The sequence below is a fragment of the Odontesthes bonariensis genome, chromosome 12 (assembly GCF_027942865.1).
Source record: "Odontesthes bonariensis isolate fOdoBon6 chromosome 12, fOdoBon6.hap1, whole genome shotgun sequence".
Classification (NCBI taxonomy): domain Eukaryota; kingdom Metazoa; phylum Chordata; class Actinopteri; order Atheriniformes; family Atherinopsidae; genus Odontesthes; species Odontesthes bonariensis.
Genome location: NC_134517.1, coordinates 16,132,729 through 16,157,164, shown reverse-complemented (window position 1 = coordinate 16,157,164; position 24,436 = coordinate 16,132,729). Strand labels below are relative to the sequence as shown.

At 48.9% G+C, this 24,436-nt stretch overlaps 1 protein-coding gene across 3 annotated transcripts in view; it reads right to left on the bottom strand.

The window, feature by feature from the left end:
* Positions 1-21,876, bottom strand: part of bcor (BCL6 corepressor) — a 30,638-nt gene extending 8,762 nt beyond the window's left edge. The window contains exons 1-9 of one of the 3 annotated variants that reach the window (XM_075479289.1): positions 21,029-21,876; positions 12,600-12,681; positions 9,289-12,420; positions 7,770-7,826; positions 7,078-7,249; positions 5,866-6,186; positions 4,611-4,895; positions 2,753-3,066; positions 1,453-1,728 (exon numbers count right to left, since the gene is read on the bottom strand). In XM_075479289.1, the coding sequence (XP_075335404.1) occupies positions 1,453-1,728; positions 2,753-3,066; positions 4,611-4,895; positions 5,866-6,186; positions 7,078-7,249; positions 7,770-7,826; positions 9,289-12,420; positions 12,600-12,602 (4,560 nt within the window). In that variant the 5' untranslated portion in view covers positions 12,603-12,681; positions 21,029-21,876. Of the gene's footprint in view, positions 1-1,452; positions 1,729-2,752; positions 3,067-4,610; positions 4,896-5,865; positions 6,187-7,077; positions 7,250-7,769; positions 7,827-9,288; positions 12,421-12,599; positions 12,682-15,580; positions 15,736-21,028 lie in introns of those variants that run through there. The other 2 variants (XM_075479290.1, XM_075479291.1) reach the window with 2 other exon arrangements.
* Positions 21,877-24,436: the final 2,560 nt, after the last annotated feature.

The following is a 24,436-nucleotide window of genomic DNA, read 5'->3' as shown; positions in this document are numbered from 1 at the left end:
AGCGCAGGAAGGGAAAAAATGTGAAGGGGGATGAAAAAAAAAAAAAAAAAAAAAGGAGGGAGGGAGGGGAAAAAAACGTTCGAGAGAGACGCATAAATCAGAGAGACGAGCCAGCTACTCTCGAGCACGGCTGACTGAACCCTGCTGCTGCGCTGCACCCCGTGTGTGTGTGTGTGTGTGTGTGTGTGTGTGTGTGTGAAAGCCAGGGAGAAAAACAGCCGCCGCCACTGCTAACCACAGTCACCACGGCACATTAGAGGGCCATTAGAACGCGATTATACTCCCAGTGCTTACCTCTCATTCACACTCTTGCTCTCTCCCATTCAGCCTCAGACACAATCACTGACACACACTCCCCCTCGTCATCATAAGTGTCCAACAAACACGCACAATAGTAAAGCAACTTAAGGATAAACAACAAACGCCACGCCGAGGTGAAGGATCTGCCGTTCATGCACACACACACACGACGACAGCAGCATAAAGGGGGACAGAGTGGACACCGCAACATCCACAGCTCAAGAGGTATTAAAACTACTAAGATCAATAAATCAGTTTGTAAAACCTGTCAACATCGAGGGAGAAACATTTAGGCATGCGAACAGAAACGCACGGGAGAACAAGACAGCGGGCCACCCAACTTTAATTAAAAGCTTTCAGAGCAACGGGGGTTTGAGCGATTCAGCAGAATACACACAAACGCTTCCTCTTTTGTGCGTGTGTGTGCAGAGAATGAGAGTATCTGGATTAGGAGCGAAAGATCGGCAGCTAAGCACAAAGACGGAAAATAAACTCCTGATGCCGGAGAGAGGCGGCGAGCATCAGTCTCCGTGTAATGATCCCAGTGATCCCTCATGCAGCCTGCGCACGCTCATGTGCGCCTGCGTGTGTGTCACACTTCGCCTCACGGAAAATTAATGAGATGTGAGAGCGTTGCGAAGCAAGAGGAGGGGAGGCAGAGAGCGTGGTGTGTGTGTGTGTGTTTGAGCGAGTGCACATGTGAGGAGGGTGAGGAGGAGGTGGTTGGGGGTGCCAACGACAATCTGAGTCACAAAGAGAGGAAGAGAAAGAGAGCGCCGAGAGGAAAGGGGGGGAGGGAGAGAGTGGAAACCTGAGAGAGAGAAAGAGAGTAAGAGAAAGAAGATGGAGCGTGCAAAGACGAAATCATGAGTAAGGGTGAGATAGAGAGAAATGATGAAAAGAAAAAAAAAAGAAAAACACAAGGAGCTAGAAAGAGGGAGAACAGGAGAGATGCAACAGAGGAATCTGAAGCATTCTTAAAAGAGCCGAGCAACGTCTGCCAGAGTCACACGCAGGAACAAAGTCGGGGGAGAAAATGAGCTCAATTTAAGAAACGAGAGCGAAGATCCGGAGGAGACGAAGTGTAAGAGCGTAAAATGTGAAGAAAGCAAGAGATAAGGAGAGGGGACGACTTCAAGAGAAGCCTATTACCTCGTAGCCCAGCCGTGCAGCTCTCTGCAGCAGAGTCTCTCCGGCGTTTTTGTTCACAATGAGACGCCGGGCCTCCGGTGGGATTGGACGCACAGCGGAGGGCTCGGCAGGGGGGGTCCTGTGCAGTCCCACCACCTCTGGCAAAGTTCTGCCGTTCGCCTGGGGCTGCAGGGTGGGTGGACAGAGCGCAGTGGGGGAGCAGGGCTTGACTGGAGAGCAGGGATAATGATTAGGAGAGGCGGCTCTCTTCCTCGGAGCGATGCGCTGCTCAGTCAGCTGAGGAGAGAGTGAGATAGGGAGAGAAGTGTAAGAGCCACTGCCACATAGACGGGACAGCAACACTCAAGGGCACATGGATGAGACTACACATATTTGCACAAGCAGAAGTCATACAAACCTGACTTAAGAATGACATTTGGCTTTGCTTAAAAAACAGAAAATGCGTCCTTTTGTCTCAAAGTAAACCAACCACATTTTTAAAGTTTCCAAGCTTTATTTTCACTCATTATCTCGAATGACTTCTAGATTACCTCTTTATCATGCTAATCGTGCAAAGATGATTTTTTTTTTTTTTTTTTTCCCCCACACGTACATCTAAAAAGGAAAAATAAACAAATAAATACAAACTCAGCTTTCACAGCAAGAGTTTACGCCCCAAACACAGCAGGCTGGCACACTACTTTTCTTTAACCGCTAAACCAAAAGAGCCCTCCGGAGCGCAACACACCAGAAAGGGAGTTGCCTGTGTGAGAGTGTGTGCCCTCTCAGTGGAATTCCATGTCGAAGCAGCTGTCAGGCTGAGGAGGAGCAGGGGAGGAGAGCAGCGCAGGCGGAAAAAGAATAGCCCCCCCCCCCCCTCCTCTTTCCCCTCAATTTTTCCCTCGTGCTCATTTCTTTTCCCCTCCGCTTTTGAACTTCATGCGCTCCACCAGGGCTGCCACATTCCTCACGCTCACTCAGGACCGAGTGTGATGTATAATTGCTCCGGGGTTTTGTTGTCGGGAGCGCTTGCCAACACGTAGACACTCACTCACACGCAAAATAGCACAGATGACACACGTTCGACAATTAAGGCCAGAGACAAACACGCACGCGGGGCCTCCGCAGGGAGTCGCTAAGGGCACGGGGAGGTCAAAGCTCCAGCAGCCCTCTAAACATTGTAAACATACTTCCTTCCTCCGTCCCTCCCTCCCTTTCCCAGCTGCATAATCAGAGGCGCCGACAGGCATACTGAAACAGCCTCTGTTGCTGCAAACATCCAGACGCCTGTATCGTGGCCAAACACCATATCAGCACTCACCTTGTCATCCTCAGCTGCTCCCAGATCAGCCGCAGAGAGCTGGCCTGGGCTATTAGGTGCGGCCTCTTTCCTCTTCTCCCGCTCTCGCTCCCTCTGGCTGGTGTGTTTGGTCTTGCACGGTCGCTTGCCCTTGGGTTTGTCCGTGTCACTATGGCGACGGGGCTTGAGAGGAGGGGTTCCTCCAATGCACGGCTCTGGGGCCGGGGAAGGAGGGCCCCTCCTGGGCTCTTTGAGGCCACGGTCACCTGAGAAGGGGTTCGGCGGATGCGCTCTGTCCTTCAGCTGGCTGGGGGGAAGGGTAGGAGCAGCCACTCCTGGAGCGGGAGGAGAGGAAAAGAGGGAGAGGAAGAGTGTGAGAGCTCAGTGGAAAGGGAGGACAGGAAGGTATTGCAAGGCCATCTCTCACCCTGTGTTGGTTTATTAATGAGCACACAGAGCTGTCTGGGAGCACAGCACGCCTGCTGGCCAAGGAAAAAAAAAAAAAAAGAAAAAAAAATTTAAAAAGGAAAAAAAAAACGCCCTCGCACACAGGCTCAGATAAACACCCCTATAGTGTCTCGCATGCACTTTTTCACTGCCGCAAGGACCCTTCTGGGAGCAATATCTGCAAACGGATGTGGCACCGTTTGGTTTAATCTGCCGATAATCCGTATTCATTCATTCATTCAAAAAAAAAAAAAAAAAGAAGAAAAAAACAAATTTTTAAAAAAAGAAAACCTGCCCTTGAAACCACAATGTCAAGATACGGTTTAACAGCTTATCGGAAACACATTTGCTATTTTCCATGTAATCCGGGAACATTGTTTCAGTCTGGTTTCAATACAACTTTTAAAATAATATTTTTTAAAACCCATTAAACTATCTCTGGACTGAAAGCGAGAGAGAGGCAAAGTCCTGTCACAAATAAACAAATAACTAAAAAAAAAAATTAAAAAAGAGAGATTGTGCGAGTGCTTTCCATGTAATCCCAGCTGAAGGAACAACACCGCAGAGTCTGACATTTTTAACCGCCGAATGAATGTTGCTTTGTGCAATTAGTAAATTGGTGTTATTTTGAGAAAAAATAAAAAGATCACAGCCCTGACACGCAGTGGAACAGCTATACCTGTTGGGAAACACAGCAGTTACCACGGTGATGTTATCTATAAAGCTGAAAGACGGGAAAAAAATAAGAAAAAAAAGACTCAGCGGCCAATCAAGGCTTACAATTTTCTTAGCAATTATAAAGCCAGAACCTTCCCATGTTTGTTCTCTTCCTTTAGCATCTCTCCCGCTCTTTTATTCTTTGCTCTTCATCAGAGCCACCCTTGGCCTCTGCTTGGGCATATGAAAAATGGAAAAACCCTAGTTTAAATAATACACCGCCCGCATCCCCCATCCCTGACATTGGTCTTGAGGGGGGGGAGACAAAAAGAAAATCCTTGTCACATAGTCACACTAAACCTGCCCACGCGTATCTCCACCGGCCACTTTCCTCATTTGCTCTTTCATCGTCCTTACAGCGCCTGCAGCAGACCATTTCAACACACGTACACAAAAAAAAAAAGAAAAAGAAAAGCCCAAACCCAAGGGAGGGTGTGGTGGCTTGATTTTTAGTTTTGTGGTCCCTGTGACCCTTTTCCAACTCCCCATCCTTTCCCCTAGCGGAAGGAAGAGTCCCCTACCTTGTTTCCTCTGCCCCCCTCCCTCCAGCCCACACTTCTCTTACTGCTCTTGGGAAATCCCCTAAACAGACCGACTGCTCAAGAAGAAAGTGAAACGTGAGCCAAAGATAGATTTCCGTTACCCTAGCTGACTCAGAAAAAAAGAAAAAAAGAAAAAACAACTGTGGTTTGTACGACTGGTGGTTCACTCTTACCATTAAGAAGCTTCTCGCAGCCCCATTTCCTGTTGATGTCATTCCTATGCGCTGTGGCTCTGTCCTCGGGCTCTCCGGCCCTGTTTTTGCGTTCCCGTTGGCTCTGGGCCGGGTTCACCAGCCGGGACTGGGGCCATGGCCTTTCCTGTTTGACGTGGGACCCGTCAGGTGAAGCAGCACCTGCTGCGGGCTTGCTGAGTCGCAGTCCCTTGAGCTCGATGCATACCTTGAGCTTCCGCACCTCCTCGTCATCATCTTCCTCAGGACTCGCCTGCTCGCGCTCATCTGCAGAAAACAAATGTAAAACCTGAATGCTTGAAAGAAGATAACTCACCCCCACTTATGAGAGGCAATTCAAGACAAAACCACCTTAGAAATGTCAGTTTTTTTTCCAAGTGACTGACATTTTCGACAGATGTTTTTCAGTCTTCCAGAAGACACCAATTACAACATGCATAAGTGCTGTGAATAGGGACATAAAAGCTACAGAACAAAAGCCTGAATGTCTAAATGCATATGAATGGCAAAACCTCATCTAAGCCTTCAATTTAACACACACACTCACAGGCAAGGGAAAGCCTACTGAGGACTAAAAGGGGAGAAAAGTTAAGAATCGGGTAGAGAAACAGAGAAATAAAAACTAGAGGGAGGATTCTCCCCGAAGAAATACACAGGGGATGGGTAGTTGACTCATCTGCCAGTGCTGAAGAGCGCAAGCCGGATTCCACATGCCAAAAAAAAAAAAAAAAAAAAAAAAAAAAAAAAAAAAAAAAAAAAAAAAGTAACCCAAACAGATGAGGGAAAAAAGAAAAGAGATGAAAGTGGAAGAAAAGAGCAGCTTTGAAGAGGGTGGGTAAGCACAGTGGTGGAACGGCAGAGTTGAAAGAAGAGGGAGAAAGAATGGCTGTCCCTCTTCCTCGCTTCTCTCCCGCGCTCCGCTCAAAGGCAGGATTAAACACTCCTCAGAGTTGGCTGCCACACAGAGCGAAACAACGGGACAGAGAGTGGGAAGGGAGAGGAAGCGCGAGCGTTGTGATGGAGCAGGTTTAACGTGGGATTGATTGGGAAGGAGGGAGCAACAAAAGGAATATTAAGATTTGAAGAAGGAACAGGGGATGAGAGAGGACTCGGCGTCACACGGAAGGGAAATAAAAGGGCACGAGAGATGCATGGGAAGTAGATGAAAAGCGTTAGAGGATGATTTAAAGCACAGGGTGGAAATGTGGGTGACAAGGCACGTTTATGAAATTCTCACCCGTAGAAAGCTTGGCTCTCTTCTCTGGGTGGGACACCCTCTCTCCTTCCTGTGTGTCTTCCTGCTCTGCCTTGAGAACGACTGGGCGTTTCCTAGCGGGTCCAAAGCCGGGGCAGGCCTTCTCCTCCAGAAACCCTTTTGACAGTGTGAGAGTGGGAGGCACACAAAGACCTTCCTCAGACTCTCTCTTCCTGGCTCCATCCTTCAGCCCTCCTTGGTGGGCCTCATCTTGGGTCCCGTGACCTGGGGACAAAAGCTCCCTATGGCCCCCACACCTCTGGAGGACTGGAACTCTGTTGTTTGTGTACGCTGGTCGGACACCTGAGCAAAGCAGAGTGGCGTGGAGCAACGAGAGAAGTGGGAAAGGGAAGATGAAAGGGCCACAAACCAGACAGACAGAAAGCGAGAAGAGGTGGGGGGTGGCGGGGGGTTGACAGAGGGAGAATGCCAGTTAAACACCAGGCAGCTTTTATTCTGCTTTAAAGACAGGCAGTAAAACTTTGATGGGGTAAAGACTTTTTAATCTGATGTGAGCTGAGCCAGCGGGCGGATGGTTCAGTGCAGCCGCTTGCACTTCCAGCGTAGACAGGCAAGAAAACATCCTGCGTCCACTTTGCTCACCGCGACTCCCATCCCTCCTCTCCCTTCACTCTGTCCACCCCCACAGCATGACCGCACCACGCCCTTCTCACACAGAGCGTGACTCTACACTGCCCCCCCCCCCCCACCCCCTTCTCCCCGACTCCCTCTCTCCGCCATAATTAGGCTCACACGTCAGCCGCGGCCTCGCTCCAACACACAGCTGGGCTCCCAGCCAATGTAACTACCCCCCCTTTGCCTCCTCTTTCCGTTGCGCTCTCCCATCCGCTTTCACCCACTAACTCTCCCCCTGCTTTCACTCACGCAATCTCTGCTCCTCCTTCTCTACTTGCCCTCCCTCTCCCTCGTCTCTCTGCGCAGATAAACACAAAAGGCTTCTTGAAAATAAAACTCCCCCTCACCCGTCTCCCTTGTGCGCTCATTGGCCTGCCTGGCTTGTGTGTGCAAATGTGTTTTTGTGCAGAGGGCCTTTTTTTAGAGTGACCCCAGACTTGCCTCAGCATTTGCTGCAAGTGCACGTGAGCGAGAGTGCACACGCACCTTTTCTATTGTTTGTGCGTCTCCTCTTGATGTGCGTGCGTGCATGTGTGTGTGTGTGGTGCTGTTACTCACCCTCCCTCTCTGCCTGCCTGGTGATGTGCTGGCAGTGCTCCAGCACTTGCTCTCTATGCTGGCCGTCTGCCAGCTCCCGTCCTGCTGCTGCTGCCGAGGCAGACACACACACACCGCCGCCGCCGCCCTCCTTCTCCTTCAGCTCCAGTTCTGAGAACCGCATCATTGCCCGCTGCGCGTACACACACAAAAATGCAGATAGAACCCATGAAAACCACTCATCATCTGCCCACAATGCGCACATACACCTCTCTAAGCCTCAATCTGGCCTCAACAGCTACAGAAGCAAAAAAAATAAAAAATAAAAAAAAATTGCATCAGAAATCACATTGTCATGAAATAAAAGAAAACGCCAAAGAAATTAAACCCACACACACACACACACACACACACACACACAAACAAACAAACACACACAGGACAAAAAGGAGGACAGATAAATCACAAGCATGACATCAAGACACAGGTTAGACAACTGCAGCCACTGTGAGTCCATGCGCTCTGGGGCTTAAGTCCTGGCATCTCCCTTTCCTGAAACATAAACATGGCTAAGAAACATATACATCTAAGCCCTGAGGCAGAGAGAGGAGAGAAGAAGAGGAAAGAAGGGAGTGGGGAAAGGAGTGTGCAGCGATACAAAAGGAGACAGAGCCCATCAGAGGCAGATGTGATAAGAAATGTAAAGAACTGACCTCCCAGTTAGCTGCAGGTTGGCTTATATTACTCCCCTCTCGTGATATGACTTCCATCTAAGCAATTAGAATGGGGGGCTCAATATATCTGTCCAGCATTTCATCTTTCTTTTTAAATTGATTAACGTTTCTCCACATGTTTCTTTACACACAATAGGCAGCCACAAACCCACAAAATGACACAATTAAATTAAAGTGACTCAACAGGTCAAGTAACACTGCATCAAAGCTACAAAGTCATTTCTGAACTGTACGGGTGGCAAATCTGAGAAAAAACAAACAAAAAAAAACAAAAAAAAAAAAAACAAACAAAAAAAAAAAACAGGAAATCAACATAACATTTAGAATAATTGAAAACATTAATTCAGTTTTAGTCCTCTCATTTCTTTTTTTTTTTGCACATCCCATTTTCACATGATCAGAAATGCAGTGTTGATAGCTTTGTTGCAGCTGTGCATCGACAAGCATGACACAGACAAAACCCACATTTTCTAGAGTGCATTCACAACATAGACAGACATGTGCAACCTATTAAGATATCTGCCTCAGAGCAAGTAGTTCATATATCAGAGTTTCTTTGTGTTCCTGAGCATTGAAAGTAAGGAACCCAAGAGATAACAGTTCAAAACGAGTAATTCAATCTGTGTGTATAAATGACACTGGATGAGAGCCAAGTGTATGGGGATATTGCTGTAATTGTGTGTTTATAGAGGTCATGTGATGCATGTTATGAGACAGGGTCTTTTAGCCAATGGGATGGGGAGAATTATGACCTTGGACAGCAAACAGGCAGGGGCAGCATTGGCCATCAGAGGGAGGGAGGTGGGTTGGGGGAGGATAGTGACTGGAGGGTGTGGGCATGCAGAAAGCCTTAGAGGAACCCCAAAAAGGGCAGCTGTTGGTTGTTAAGTGCACTACAAGCCCTCCACTGCCCCTAACCTTGGGGTTAAGCATAGCCAAAGGCAGTGTGAACTGTGAGGGTGTCACAGTCATGCTCTGAAGCCGCCACTGTATGCGTCTGTATAGCACAGTCAGCACTAACACATGCTTTAGCCCCCAAGGCAGTCACACAAGGACAGGCACGTACGGACACACAAACACGCACGCACAGAAACAACCTTTACAATGGCTGCTCACTAATCAACACACAGAGATGGCAGTCATGTTTAACCTTTGAACCGCCCACACCTGAAAGAAGGTCTAAACTCCAGACAATGAGAAACTAAAGAGGAGGCCAAATCTATGGCCAAGACAGTAGCATGGCGGCTCTTATATGATTTTCTACTGTGTTGTAAATGCAGAGTATGCCAATTTCATGCAGGGATTGTTCTGAATATTGCAGCAAGGAATAGACAGCAGCCTACGTGGGTTCATTCCTGTGTAGTTTTATGTGTTATGCGTCAAGGTATGTCTGAAATGTCTGCACGTGAACAAACAAAATTGGTCATAATGACCTCTCTGGAGCCCAATAACAAATTGATTTACTGTAAAGACACACGACAAAAGTTCCGGCACTTACCTGCAGCGCTCTCTGTTCACGGCTCAGCTTGCTGGAGTCAGCGTACAGCTCAGTGGTGACACATTTAAAGCGGTCGCCAACGTAGCCTGAGGAGTTAGCGATCCTTTTGGCCAGGCTGGATCTACGAGAGTTTTTGGATGAAGACTGGCCACCCTCATCTTCTTCTTCGTCATCCCCTTCCCCTTGGGACTCTCCAAGATCAACAATACTGTCCTCCTTTTCAGTCTCCGTCTTGCACACTTTTTCCCGCTCCAGCTCCTTCACCAACCCAGCGCAGTGATGCAGATGAGGAGCTCGGATGTCCCGGTCTGCTTTGTCCTTACCAGAGCTGCGCTCCCCAGAGGTGCGGGCACACCGCAAGGTGCTCTGGTCTTGCTCTGCAGGGTCCAGGCTGGGGCTCTGCTCCTCTGAGCTCTCCTCTCCTTGGGACACCTGCCCTGGAGATGTTGGAGATGTGCTCGATGTCACCACAGGACAGACGGCATCCTGGTGAACCTTCGCTTTCCCAAAGAGACTTTCTGACTGTCCGTCAGTGTGGTTGGGCTTTAGGTTGAGGTTCTCTCCAGAGTGGATTGGATATGGATGGTGTTGGTGTTTTGGCTCATAGTCAGTCTTTGTCAGATTTTTGTTATTATGACATTCATTTTGGTTAACCTTGGTGCCAGCCTCAGCAGAGGGTTGTCTGTGGACTGTCGGAGTAGACTCAATATCAGTGTCAGAATGTACAAGGTCGATGCAGACAATCTTTTCTCTGGATACTGCGGATGAAGACGAGTTTTTGTTTTGACTGCCACCCTGGCCTTGAACTCCTGCTTCCCTGTCTGACTTCATTTGGTTTCCTTCGCCTGTGTCTTTCCCCGTGTTGTGATCTCTGTGGTTCCCGCATTCTTCCACAGCTCCCCGCGATTTCTCCTGTCCCCGAGGCTTCAATGCTGCATCTGCCCTCTCTGGCAGCTTGTTGTCAGAGTGCGTCTGCATCAAGGGATGGGCCATCTCCTGTGAGTTATAAGTGAGGTATTCCCCCCCTGGACCAGCTGGGAGGTTGTGGTAGGATAAAGGGTGTTTTGGCACCAGGTGGGTTGGGTAAAGGCTATTGTTTCCTAGCAATACTGGGTGAGGATAGACTGGGCCTTTCCCTGAAATTGGCACAGAGTGTAGCGCCATGCCATCAGGGATGGGGTAGTGCAGATATCTGTTGGCATAAGCCAAACTGTGGTTCAGATAAGCTTCACTTTGAGGAAGGTAAAGGTGACCATTCTCTAAACATGGCCTCTTGTAGGACGACACATCTTGAGCCGTTTCACCTCTCTTAGTGGTCTGCGAGGACTTCTCCATTCCCTCTCTGTGATTCTCTGACTGACTGTGGCTATGTTTGACCCACTCACCGTTCGGTTTGGGAGAATGCGCCCTCGAACTGACCAGAGAGGGGCTACAGTGTTGAGTGGAAGGAACATTATGATTAGGTTCTCCCATCCTTGGACAGGATGAGCTCCGTTGCTGCGGGTGAACTCTCTCCAGACCCTTGTTTTTGATAACAGACGGTGAGGAGCCTTTGGCTTGTGAAAGGCCCAAATCTGCGATTGGCCTCGGAGAGGGCGGCAAGCCTAGTGTGTGCTGAGTGTGGGAGGGAGATGGACTTGGTACAACCCAGGAGGAGTGTAAAGTGCTGATCATTTCTGGCCTCTCTGAGACCTTTGAAGAAGTGCTGCTGACAACAGAATGAGGATGGGAGGAAGGAGAGAGGGACAGATTTTCCTTTAGTAACTCCCGGCTAGGGGGATGTCCATAACGAGAACCTGGTGAGATAGTGTCCATCTTAACTGGAAATCCATTGGCAGGCAGTCCTAACTCCAGCATTCTTCCAGACAAATCCAGTGGCTTCTCTGCTGAGTCTTTGGTTGCTTGGGGTGGGGGAGCTGGCCTCTCAAAATTTACTTTGGAAGGAGACCTGCTGCGTACTTTCTCAGCCCCGACACTTCTGTGCTCAGGGGCCCCATCCCTCGGCCTGGGCTTGTGGGGGCTGGGTCGGGCAGGACAGGGCTGCTCAGATGCCATGCTGCTAACAGAGAAAGGATGAGGAATGGACTGCGTAGATGAGGATGACACAGATATTGAAGATGTGGAGGAGGTGGATGGTTGTCCTATCCTGGCAACTGGCCTTTGCAAATCCAGTGCTTTGTCAAGAAGAGTAGGCGGAGGGGGAGGCTGGGGGAGGCGAGAAGACATATGAGAGGAATCAGCAGGTACACTGTTATTATTCCCAACACTGGTGCCACTAGTGCTGGTACTACTGGTGTTATTGTTGTTGCTGGAGCCCTTCCTGGAGGGAGGCCTGCTTGGTCTGCTGCTCCTGCTCGGGGACCGTTCTCTGTCTATTACAGCCTGATGGTGCTGAGGATGAAGCTGCTGTGCAAACGGAGACGCAACACCAAGTCCCTTGTCCTGGCAGTGTACCAGTGACGTGGGGGCAACTGTGACTGTGGGAATCCTCATGGGAGGTGCCACCAGGGCAGAGGAGATGGGGGAGGGAGGGTAGGGGGGCATATAATAGAGCCTCTCAGCAGCAGAAACAGCTGCAGCAGAGGTGACGCTGGCCCCCTGGGCTGAACACAGAGGTGGGTATGGCAGGTGCTGAGGAAGATAGGGGTTGGGCTGGCTGAGCAAGGAGGCTTTGTACATGTTTAGAGCTGCGTACTTGGATGTGTCCATGAAAGGATACATGCTCGCCTCGGGATAAGGGCTAAGCCAAGGCATTCGGAGGTATCCACCACCACCACCAGCCAGGCCAAGTTCTGAGGCTTTTTCTCCTGGCCCCACTCTGCGTTCCAAGCCTAGAGCCTCAGCTCCAGGAACCAGCACAGGCTTGTGGAGACTTGGATGGGTGCCCTTGTAGAGGCCCAAGTAACCATTTGCAACCTTACGACTGTCAAGAGGGCCATCGGGCTTGTAAATTAGTTCTGGGAGACCATCCCTGTTATAAGTGAGTGGGAGGGAAGGTGCGTCTCGGCTCTTCTCTGCCGACAGTGCTCTGATCCCCGGGTACACAACCCCACTATGTAGACGAAGACCGTCATGCATCAGAGTGCTTCGATCCAGCCCCATCGCCGCGAGGGGCGTCAACCTCGCATCCACCTAAAAAGATATGAAAAAAAGTCGTTTTTAGAATTAAAAAAAAAAAAGAAAGAAAAAAGAATTTGATTATAGATTAAAATTGATTATGAGATCAGCTGTGTTTCAGATTGCATGCAAAAGCACCCCAATATGACAATGACTTGCGTCAATTGATATTTAGAATGAACCTGGTGACTTGCCATGTTTTGTGTGATGTGGTTTCCTTGTCTCAGTTCCAGATTAGTTTGTGCCTCAGCATCGACATCACGAACAGATGTTGCCCTGTGGAGATGAGCAAACAGTTAGCAGTCAGTATCTTGGCTCTGTCACACACACAAACACACACACAGACACTACAGCTATGTTGCTATAACACTGCCACAAAAATTTTGACAGGACAAAATTGTAAGTTTCTAAAGAAACAACACATTATAACTTAGGGTTACACGTACTTAAAAGCAAGGTTACCCACCCCCCCCCCCCAAAAAAAGGGAAAAAAAAAAAAAAAACTTTCAATCAAGTGACAATGTGTAAGTGGGCTCCCCTCTCATCTGTCAACACGCCCTCATCCACCTCCCACCCCCCTTGCTCCCTTTATCCCCACACGGCGGGCTTGACGAGCACAGCGGGGCCGCGTCTATTCAGTCACGTTCCTCACACACTGATTTTTCTTTGCCCTCTTTGACCTGCTCTCTCGGCTGCCTCAGCCAGCCGAGCGAGGGAAGATTATGCATCACAGACCACTTCGGTGGGAGACCATTTACCACCCGCCAACACAGAGCCACAGATCAACAACATATTCACACCAGAGCACACACTCCAAACTAGAGTCCAGGAAAAAGAAGACAAGAAATGTTTCACAGCGAACCAAGAACTGAGATTAAAAGATAAATAAATAAAAATAGTTTGAGAAAAACACCATGTGAATATTTATTTATTTATTTTTTTAAGTTCATTAGTGAAAAAGCCATCGAGATCACTCTGTCTGCGTGGAATATTCTTTAATTTCTGAATGTTTAGAAAACACACATTCCACATACACACACCATTCATTCTGGCCACAGTTTGTTAAAGGACAAATTCCACAATTTGCTGCTGAACCAGTGCTCCTATCAGTTTGGTGCCGTTCTAAAGGGGAAACAAAAAACAAGCCATAATATACTTAAAACTGGTAATGTGTTCATAAATCTGCTGCGGTTAAAAACAGCTACATCCCTGAACATCGATGGGCTTTACTGGGTCAAGTGGCATCTTAAGGTGGTCTTCCTGGTTTCAAGAGGCACAATCCAAACAATAACGGAGAAACGTGACGATATCGCCCCTCTTAGATTCGAATTAAACGGAAATGCGCAAGTTCGAGGGATGACTTGATTACTCTTTAGTGTGGCTGTTTCCACAAGGCAGCCCTGTCACAGGAGCCGGCGGAGGAATGAAGTGGGAGACGGTGAGTAAGAGAGGCTTTAAATAGAAAAAGCGAGGCTTCGCGGAGAGCAGAGGAGAAACTCGGCTCCTCGATCACCGCAGAGAAAACGCCTCGCGCGCCACTTTTATTGCCATGACCCGGGGCACATTAATCAGCCCCCCGCAAAAAAACAGCCCATCCACCCCCGCCAGTCACAGCTCCTCGCCGCCGGTCCCGCTTCGACTACATCCGCATCTGACGAAACCGAAAAGGTGCACGCGCGCTTCGTTTGAAGCGCAACGAGCGTGCGTGCCACGTGTGTGTTTCCACCTCCCGAGCGCAAAGACTTATTGAGAAATCTCATCTCTCCCGTTTCCTGTCTCGCGCGGAGCGTCACACGTGCAGTATACGCCGACACCGGCTCAAGGGCGATGGTTTAAAGGCTTTTGTTTTGTTCAACCAAAGCCGACAACACGGTCGTATTTCACTCTGGCATAGGCTAAGCATAGCTCTATGTTGATAAATATATATATATATATATAGGCCTATATAGCCTATATATTAAAGACAGCGAGGGAACAGACTACTCAGCGGCAACAGAAATACTTTCTGGTGGCTTTTGACGTCATTTAAACTACACAGTGTGGTAGTCATGGGTTGTTTGGATGTCCGCACATCAAGTGAAGAGCATCCAGCAAAGATGAGAGGCTACAGGGCAAATGTCAATGGCGAACTGCATGGTCTGCATGCTAGCCCACTCAAATTTCTGTTATTTTTCAGGCTCTTAAGTACTCCCATATTCTTAAAAAGCACTAAACAGCCCGAGCCACGAGCCTGTTAATATTGCAAAAGCACTAAAATAGAACATAGAGACATTTTTAGTGGGCTAGCGTGGACTGATTTTTAGGTAGGCTATACTTAAGGCAATAATGCTCATCTAACACTCCAATCAATAATCCATGGGAGAGATGAAATGCGGGGCCTGTGGGGAGTCAAATGTCCAACAGCCTTGAACTAGAAGCCAACAAGTCTGGTGTCTGAGTAGAATCTGGGACCAAATCCGGATCTAATATCACACCATGAGGGGAAGGAGAGAGAGAGGAGGACAGGCAGGGGATAGGAAAGGAGGAAAAGGCGGCGTGCTGACGCCCATTCCCCGCAGCTAAGAATAGTTTGTGCCACAAACAACTCCCGACGGCCGTCCAATCCATCACACTGGTCGGCGGCAGCAGCAGCAGGCAGGGGGAACAACGGGGGGAGCACAGCGGTCGGTGCTGCGTTTATAAAGGAGACTGCTGAGCGCAGCTCCGACTTGCATGATTAAACAGAAACCCCTCCCTCCCCGTTCTTTTTTTGTAGGGGAGCTGGGTTTGTATTTCTGCACTTGGTCCTCATTAAAGACGACGAATAACCCGGAACAAGTGATAAGTGTTGTCATAAGTGATGACAACAAATCAGAGGAAACTAGACCGTCTTCTCCCCCCCCCCCCCCCCCGCTTTCCTTCGTTTTACCCGTTTCTGACTTGAACTCTCCTTGACCCGCCGTGTGCGAACGAAAACAAACACCGGCAACGCGCATCATCTCCTCCACGGCCGAGGCCTCCCTATTCCCTGTGCAGAGCAGCACCACATGCAGGCTCGTCTGTGCGACAGCGCGCGTGCTGGTGAGAGAAGTGGTGCGATGTCACCAGCAGAAGCTTTTCTTCTCTCCTCACAAGTTGATTCACGACCAAGAGAGGCAAACGCGAGGTGAAAATGTAAATATATGCAAACAAGCACCTTCTTTGTGATCTGATCTTTGTACTGTCCCGTTTTCACGTTCCCCGGAGTAGCTGCATAGCGGGGAATGTAGGTCTAACCGTGCGTCGGCTGAAGGCGCCCTCGCGCTCTTTGTCCCTGGAGCTTTGCCAGGGCCAAGCTCTCTGAAGCGCAGAGCTCCGATCAGCCCTGAAGGGGAAAAAAATGCAGTGTGACGCAGGATAATCTCCGCAGCGACGGGGGTGGGGTGAGGATAAACACGGATTAAATGCGGGCGCACGCGCGCGCACACACAAACCACATACACTTAACCGGCGTGTGCGCCCAGAGCGAGAGGAATTCTGAACACGCAGGTGAGCAAAACAAGGAATCAGTGGGAACAAATCTGGCAGGAATAAGCGAGGAGCGTGGACCAAAAAGGGCAGCCCGGCTGCAAACTGTTCCGTCTCGGGGCACGCGTTCGCCGGCCTCAACACCCAGCGTCGTAATGAGAAAAGGCGAGGAAGAGAACGCCAGCGCAATTTTAATTGTTATTGATCATCAGGCTGACGCGTGCCAAATGGTCCAATTGATCGTCGCGATGAAGACCCTGTGAAAAGTTGACACGTCGTTTCTCACTGTAGTTTCAGATTTAACGGAGGGATCGGGGAGGGAGAGTGCTGCTACTGCTGCTGCTGCGGGAGCGCAGAGCTGGAAGGAGATGGCGGCGGCCCTTCAGCTGTCACATTATTAGCGGCCGAGTTGTAAACAAGGGGCCCCTGCGTCCTCCCGGGCCGCTACACAGCCGCATGCAAGTCGGTGTACGGTTCAATCCCCCCTCCGCCTCCCTAAGCAGCAGCACGGCCGTCAACAACGGTGACATTGTGAGCACCACCCCCCCCCCCCCCCCCAACACCCCACCCTCCCTCTGTCACTGGGGCCCGGGCGGCGGCCGCTGAACTGGCTCTATTCATCCCGGGCCAAATGAGGACTAAATGGCCCTTTATGTCACCAAAGGACTCGATTGTAATAGAGATGCGCATGCACGAGTCTAAAGGAGCTTTCTTGGCCTTTTTGTTTCTATAATGCTGACTTCGCTCTCGTGTTGGACGTCCCGGACTAAAAAACTCGTGACGTTGAAGGCCCGAACCATCTCATAACGATAAGCAGACCATCCGCGCACTTTTACAAGCAGGGCGGCTGGATCAAGGAGGCTCGGTTAGCCTACTGCCACGTTTTACACACTTCTGACCAATATGAGCACACCAAAAGAAAGGCTCGTTCACATTGACTTGGCGGTTTAAAACCCTCCAACTCCATGTCAAAAAGCTTAGCTAACCCGAGCTCCATCCAAACAGCAGATAACACATTCCAGCTTTGAAGGCAAGTGGTGTAATAAACTTCTGTTACCCTTCTGCGCTGCCAAGAGTCTGTGGGATTTCGTCAGAGATGCCCGAGGCACCGACGCCTAAAAGCAAACGAGGAGGCCCGATCAAGACCGTGCCTGCACAGACGCAGAGGAGGGAGGAGAGGTGTGTCATCAGTCCTCTGCTGCCAAATCAATCTTCCGATAGGCCACAACGAGGTCAGTGAGCTGAATGCAATCTTGGTGAGATTTAGATCTTATTTATAGATCCCTGTATTCAAATCAAGTAACTGCGTCTGGCTTTTATAAGCGAATCCGTCCAGATGTTGCTTTTGGTGACTTCTAACGCTTTGAACAGTTGGAGAGCTTATGTCTAGGAACACGACTTAAACATCTGAGGGTAATCGGCTGCGGAAACATCAGTTTTAATATGTCAGACGGCTGTAGGGGTGGAGAATAAAGCGATGTGGCCGCGTCCCCGCTCGTCCCTGCGCCCGGGTGACACCGTACCGGGGGCCGACACGTCTCTGCGGGGTAGTGACCCGTGCGCTCCAGACCTCGTCGAAACAAAAAGCTTTGTAGAGCGCTGAAAGGAAAGAGAGAGAAAAAGAGAGAGAAAGGGAGGGGGAGAGAAGGGAGGGGGGCTCTCCCGTTTCATCGCAAACTCCCGTGAGGCCAGCACGGAGCATAGCTTCAATCAAACCGTGACGTCTCCTCCGGGAGCTGCGCAGCGCCTGGAAAACCGATCTCTCCGCGGCTCTGTGTCGTGCCTCAGCTTTTGTTCACATGCATGTCGCCTCGGCAGCGAGCGCAGCGCCGGCAGCAATGAAGACTGTTGTTTTATATCCAGGCAAGAAAAAGGAAAAAAAAAAAAAAAAAAAAAGGAAAAAAAAAAGCTAGCGCGACAACAATACAACAATAAAAACAGCTCTCGGTGCCTCTTGTCTGGATACAAAACACAGCACCGGCATTTCTTTTCACGAATTATACCCATTTCCTCGTCCATTTCCCTTCCAAACACATTAGGTTTGATGAGCAAAAGTGGCCCCGTGATTGTATTGACATACTCTCTCTGTGCGTAATATTCCCCGCGTGTTCCCTATTGATTCCAGATTAGAAAATAGAGACAAGCAAGAGGCTAATGGGTTTAAAATGGAGGCGGTGTGGTTGTCCCCTTTTTTTTTCTTCAACGCAGCAGGTCCCGTATCCGCCCCACGAAGCCTCACACTGACACAACCACTGTCACACATCACTCAGCGTGACAATGAGCCCCTGCAGGCCCGGAGCTGGTGCCGCCTTCGGGTTATTTATTTAATTATTTTTGTGCGCGTGTGTGTGTGTGCGTGTGTCCATCAACTTGCAAGTAACCTTAACTACTGTAGACCGCTTTAAAGCGTGGTCTCTCGGGTGTGTAATGATTCAGACATTAATTCACACAACGGAAATTGCGGAACGTTTATCACGAATCCACACCACGTAACTTGGACAGTTGATTCGTGGCACTGTTTTCTTTATTTCGCAAAAAAAGAAAATGAGAACCTTCACACCTCATTTTGACTACTAATAGGCCCGGGCAATTAAACACCGCGGGTGAAAGAAATGCTAAGTTCTCTCGTGTGAGAGGGGAGAGAGAGAAAAAGAAGAGAGAAGAAAAAAAAAGGTAGCATGGCAAGCAGCTCTCCCCTTATGTGCTCCAACACCTGGAAAACAGATCAGTCTCACGCCGACTTCACAGCGCACGGTGGAAAAATGATGCGCAAAACAGGGGTGCACTAAAAATAAACTCGGCCCACACAAAATGGGAAGTATTTTTCTTAGTCTACTTGGTCCATTACTGAAGGATCAGCAGCCATCAAAGTTTGTGGTTTGCTCAAATAGAAGTTTCAAGGTAGGGAAGAGATATTACTCCACACACACACACTTAATGTTACATTTAAAACCCACCAAAGTGGCACAGAAAAAACACTCGCACCAGAGGTCATAACGTTACGTACTTGAAACGGAACAGCGAGTCTCTGTAACCTGTCATTTGCATCCAAATTAAAGCCAAGGAAGCAGAGCGCCACTGCAGCACAAAAACAAGCTATTTATAGTAAATAACTACATGCTCTTATCGCACATCCAAACAGTCCAGATTTCCACATCTCCAAACGTTTTGTTTTTTTCCCCCTTTGTGCGTTTAAAAACTAAAAAGAAAAAAATCGAACTGCAGGTGTCCTTCACCTCGCTGCGCCAATTAAGAGCGCCGTTTAATCCAAACACAACAAAGCTTTCATTCTGCATCAAAGCCCCCATAAAGTAGCCCCCCCATCCCAACACACACACACACAGACCAGGTAATCCCCTGCCCCGTTTCTTCGAAACGCCCCCAACGCGACGTCCTGTTACCCCAATCTGTTCGCGCAGTCAGCCGTGCAGACGTTTGCGTTATGAGCGATCTCGCACAGTCTACCCAGCGCGGATTGGCTGCTGGGACCGAAGTGGTCTTTTTAGGCGCTGCTTCCATCGCTAAGCGCGTCAACGAGCTGGGGCCAGCCAATATGAGGCGCATCGATCGTCCCGGGAGAGAGCGTCCCCCTAATTAGTGCCCGTGTGGCTCCAGGACAGGCAGGACGAGAGGGAACATTCCCCGGAAAGGAGTCGTTCTCTGCGTTTTAGAACCGGTTCCTATCAACTTTAATAAAAAAAAAATACAATATCAAGTAGTGCTAACGGCTGCTTTGCTGGTCTTTGTAGCCCGCAGAGGAGCTTTAAAGAACTGTTATAATACCGTCTGGACCACATCCAACACGCCTTACAGTACACATTTCAATTAGGCAGCAACTTTATAAAATTGTGGTTCACGCTGACTGCTGTCACCCACAGAGGTGTATGAGGGAGGGGGAATAAATATTTAAAAGATGCCAATGAAAAAGAAAGAAAAGCGGCTGAGGCAAAGCCCGTAAAACTATGAGGGAAATCGTTGGGAAAATAAGAAGAGAATGTTGATTAGAGTGGGCAGTGTCGATGATATGAAAGTGTCAGAGGTGACACACTCGCTAACTGGCCCCACACTGATCCTCCGTGCGCAACGAATATTCATCTGGAAAGCAACGAGTCGCACAGTAAGACTGCGTGCGTGCGAGTGAGTGAGAGAGGAACAACACGCTGTAGTGGAAGTCATATCCGAGAACATCTGCAAGACGTGATGAGAGAGACAGGCAGAGAGAGAGATGGCACAAAGCCAAAGCGGTTTCCATCAACTAGACAGGAAGGTGAGCGGTGCAGTCCCGCGTCCAGTCTCTTCCCCTAACCCCCCGCACCTTTCCCCAACACCACCTCTGGGACCCATGAGACGACTGATCAACGTCCACTCTGTACAAACAAAGCCCCCTCCACTCCCCACCCCCACGCGCACACACTCAGCTGTCACAGCAGCACGCACACATCGCGGGGATGCCCTCCAACTGAACTGAACTGAGCTGAGCAGAGCTGTGTGTCAACAGCACCGCTCGCTCGCCTTTGGTAGGGCGAGGCTCGATTCCGTAACCTTGTTTAGCGCAGAAGCTCCGTGTGCGCGCACGCACACGCGTGCATACACACTCTCCATCCCTCGCCCCACAAGCGCTCACTCTCTCCGTCACACAACGGGGTGCGAAAAGCCTCAACAGTCACCGCCGAGGACGGCGCCACTTTCAAGTTCGCTAATCTCCAGGACGTCCTTCTCACCTCCGTCCGGTTGACAGAACAGTTGTTAAAAGACCAAACTCGCGCTGGGATCATTGTGTGTGTGCGCGCGCGCGCGCGCGTGTGTGTTATTTATCAACCACATGCCACTGCCCCGCCGAAACGCACAAAGACCACCCTATGCGCTATTCTTAGAAGTGACCGATCCTCTCCCAGTCTCTGCGCAGCACATCGGGACTATCGGGATCGGACTCCATCTCACAAGAAGGCTGTTTTTGATTTTTAAGAAACACGTCACGTGAAAGCACTGGATCATTTAAAACATCTTGGCCGTTACAGGAGGTGCCATTAAAGAGCACACAGCGCAGCACGTTTTCTGTCCTCGGGCAGGGGATTTCACATTGCACATCACACATGTTGATGGAAAAAACGTTCTCATATGTCATTGATTGCCTCACCTGGGTAATTGGTGCAAGTTCCAGCCGTGGTCCGACTCACGCCTTTTTCCTGTTTTTGTCAAGTTAACTCGGAGGGCAGCGATCGGCTGCGTATGTCTGGCCCCGGTTACGGTCCCGTCTGCTGGAGACAGACGATCCCGACCAAAGAAAAAAAAAAGAAAAAGAAAAAGACGACTAAAAGTGTCTAACAGGTTATCCACTTGTCACGAAACGACAGAAATCTTATACATGAACCACGATGGCTCGATTTTATTGTCTACGGACAACTCTCGTCCGTATCTTTTATTCAAAGCGGACTTTTTGAAGCTGAAAAAAAATGTCACTTGGGTTTCCAGAGAGCAACCAAAAAAAAAAAAAAAAATCTTGCGCCGCGGAAGAAAAAAAAAACAACAAAAAACACACACGTCAGGACACGGAGAAATCCACAAAAGAAAAATCCTTCAAGGTCCTGTAAGTCAGAAAGCTCTGCGCAGATCGACCCGGGCCCTCAGAAGGATACAGGTGGCGAGGTCGGCGGATTCGCGGAGAAATTAATTCAGCTTGGCCGTACCTCGCAGCAGCGCCATGTTGGGTTTCAACGGAGCACGCCGTCCTCGGAAAAAGCCCCTTTCTCCCGCTCTCCGTCACTCCATGTCCTCTGCAACGGCGGAGTCCGTGTGTCGGAGGGTTCGCTGAAGGTTATTCCGCTTCGCTTTTTCCTTCCGCTTTTTTACTCTTTCCAGAATCGTAGAGAAACAGCCCGGTCGGAGCCCCTCGGTTCGCACCGAGGACGCACGGAGCTGTACGGGGAGTGCCGCACAGAATGTATGAACGCTGCCGAGACCGAGCGACTCGCTCCACTCCCACTCGCGCAGACTCTACCCAGAAGGCCAGTCGGGAGACCGCAATTACCATAAGCCTCCAGCGCACGGCACTGGCTGCGCGCGCACGCACACACGGAGAGACACACAGAAACGCACACACACGCGCGCAAACACACACACACACAAGCTCCGCTGAAACTCAAATACAGGAGTAGGTAAGGTTTTAAGCAGACATTCGACGGCAAATACGTCAATAATCAGAGTCACAATAACAATGAAATGAAAATCTTACAAAAAAAATTACTTTGAAATTCAGTAAGGGGTAATAATATAACAAATAGTATATATTTCCATATGAGGGATATACAGTGTAGAGAATCAGCTTCATAGGCCAAGTTATGTGTTTGATGATAATAGATGGGAAATGTGAATAATAACAACTACATTTAAAGCTGTTTTGTTTGATTGAATTAAATGAACCTAATTAAGGAAGGCTCTTAACTATCCGCTCACTTTCTGCATATTTCATTTAATCAGATGAGACAAAGAGGATATATTTAAATGAAATATCAGTTTAGCTTCTTTCTTTTTTTTTTTTTTTGTCCAAGCTTAAAAATGAGATAAATCTGTGAAGCACAGGGCAGTAGAGACGCACAGAGAGAGAGAGTGGGGGATGGAGGGGGAGGCAGCTCAAGGCTGGGGCACATCTGTTAAGGCTCCCATGTCAAGTAAAGGAGGAGGAGGCTATGAATATCAAGCCTGAGGTGTGTGCATCATGTGCCTGCATGTGTGAGTGTGTGTGTGTGTGTGTGTAGGAGAGAAGCAGAAACGGACTCGGAGAAAGAAAGAAAGGCCGGCAGACAGACAGACAGACAGAAGCAGAGTAGGAGTGAGAGGGAGACTTGGCAATGGAAGGCCTGGCTGTATTTGCCGCAGCTGTTGAAAGTGGGAGTTAAACCAGACAGTCATACACAAATAAACACAAAGCTCACAGAGCGCTCACATATGGATGCGTTTAAAAAAAAAAAAAACTAAACTCATCTCGAAGGCCACACTGTCCAAAAGTTTGGATTAAGAGGCCGGAGGAACTGAAAGAAGGACTTCCTCTCTCTGTGAAATCAAAAGAAAAGGTAGCTGGGTGGATGCAAAACGAAGGAACAAAAACATTATTCACCTGACGCCCAATGACAAGCAATTTGTTGGAAAATGACAACGATAGAAATAATGATGAAAACTTTCTTTACACTCAAATTCAGGGTAAAATGCTGCACACGTTTGCTACGCTCAGCTCCACCCGTTTCACCTCTCACAACTACGAGTTACTATGACCACAGCTGCTAAACCACATGATTGCGGAGGCTATGATCACACATCTCCATCTCAAAAGTAGCGTTTGGTCGGGGGGGGGACTCTGAAAACTTGGAAAAGGGTTTTTGCAGCATCAGGACAGACTCAGTCCAGTTTCTCTGCTGAGACAATAAAACAGACATGCTAAGTAGACGTTAGTTCACACACGTTTCTGTGCTCTCAGACGACTAAGCAAGCCTAAATTAGCGGGCTGAGTCCAAGCATTTATCTGACAGTCCGGCTGCTTTCAGAGGGAAATTAGCTATCTGGGGGGAAAAAAAGGAAATGCATTTGAACACAGCCCTCCATTGACGCAGCAGGGGTTCCCCTGCAAGGCGGCTGCTGCACAAAAACAAACAACAAAAACACAGAACTGCCCGCAGACATCACCTGACAAAGTGCCGTGTGGCGTCCTTTTTACACAAAAAGTGAGAGTGCCAACCGCTCTGCTGCTGCTGCAACCGAGACTGCAGACAGAAGACATGGCTGCAAAGTCATCTCGCAAAAAAAATAAAGAGACAGAGAGAGGGTTTAAGTCACTGCCTTTCAAAAAGCTCCGTGAGCTGTCCCCGACTACAGATGCAACAAAAGGTTTCTCCACTCTGAAGAGCAAGTTTTTTTAAATAATATCTCAGCGCAGACAGGGGGCTAGAATGTATAAACACTGATGCTTTTAGCAGGTCAGTGTGATCGTAGTCTGTTGCTCCGTTGGCGCTTCAGGAGGGCATGAGCGCGAGCTGCTGACAGATACGATGGAGTGCAAAATACAACAGACGCCACAAACGTGACAGTGGATGGATGTAGACGATCATCTCTGAAAAGAATGGCCTCACCTTGAGAGAACAAGAACTGAGAAATATGTTCGTTACAACTATTTTCTCCCAAAAAGTTGGCAGGCACGTGTGAAAGGTAATTAAAACAGAACGCAGCGACTGGCAAATAATTGAAACCCAACAACTAGCCCAAGGACGACAAATCGAATGCTTAAACTGAGAAGTTTTATTGTCTTTTTGAAAAAAAATCTGCTCACTTTGAATTCATGCTGCATCGTTCTTAAAAAGCTGAGACAAAAAAAAAAAAAAATTGGACAAGTTGTGTCGCGCAAAGATACGGAGGAACATTTGGTTGGGTTTATTAACGGGCCTATGGGATACTTTTGCACAGAAAGAGTATTGTTGACAGGTTGAGTGCTTCGAAACGTATGAGGAGGGGCTCATCACTCTGAAAGACTGAAGGGGCAAATGGTTTAATAATTTAG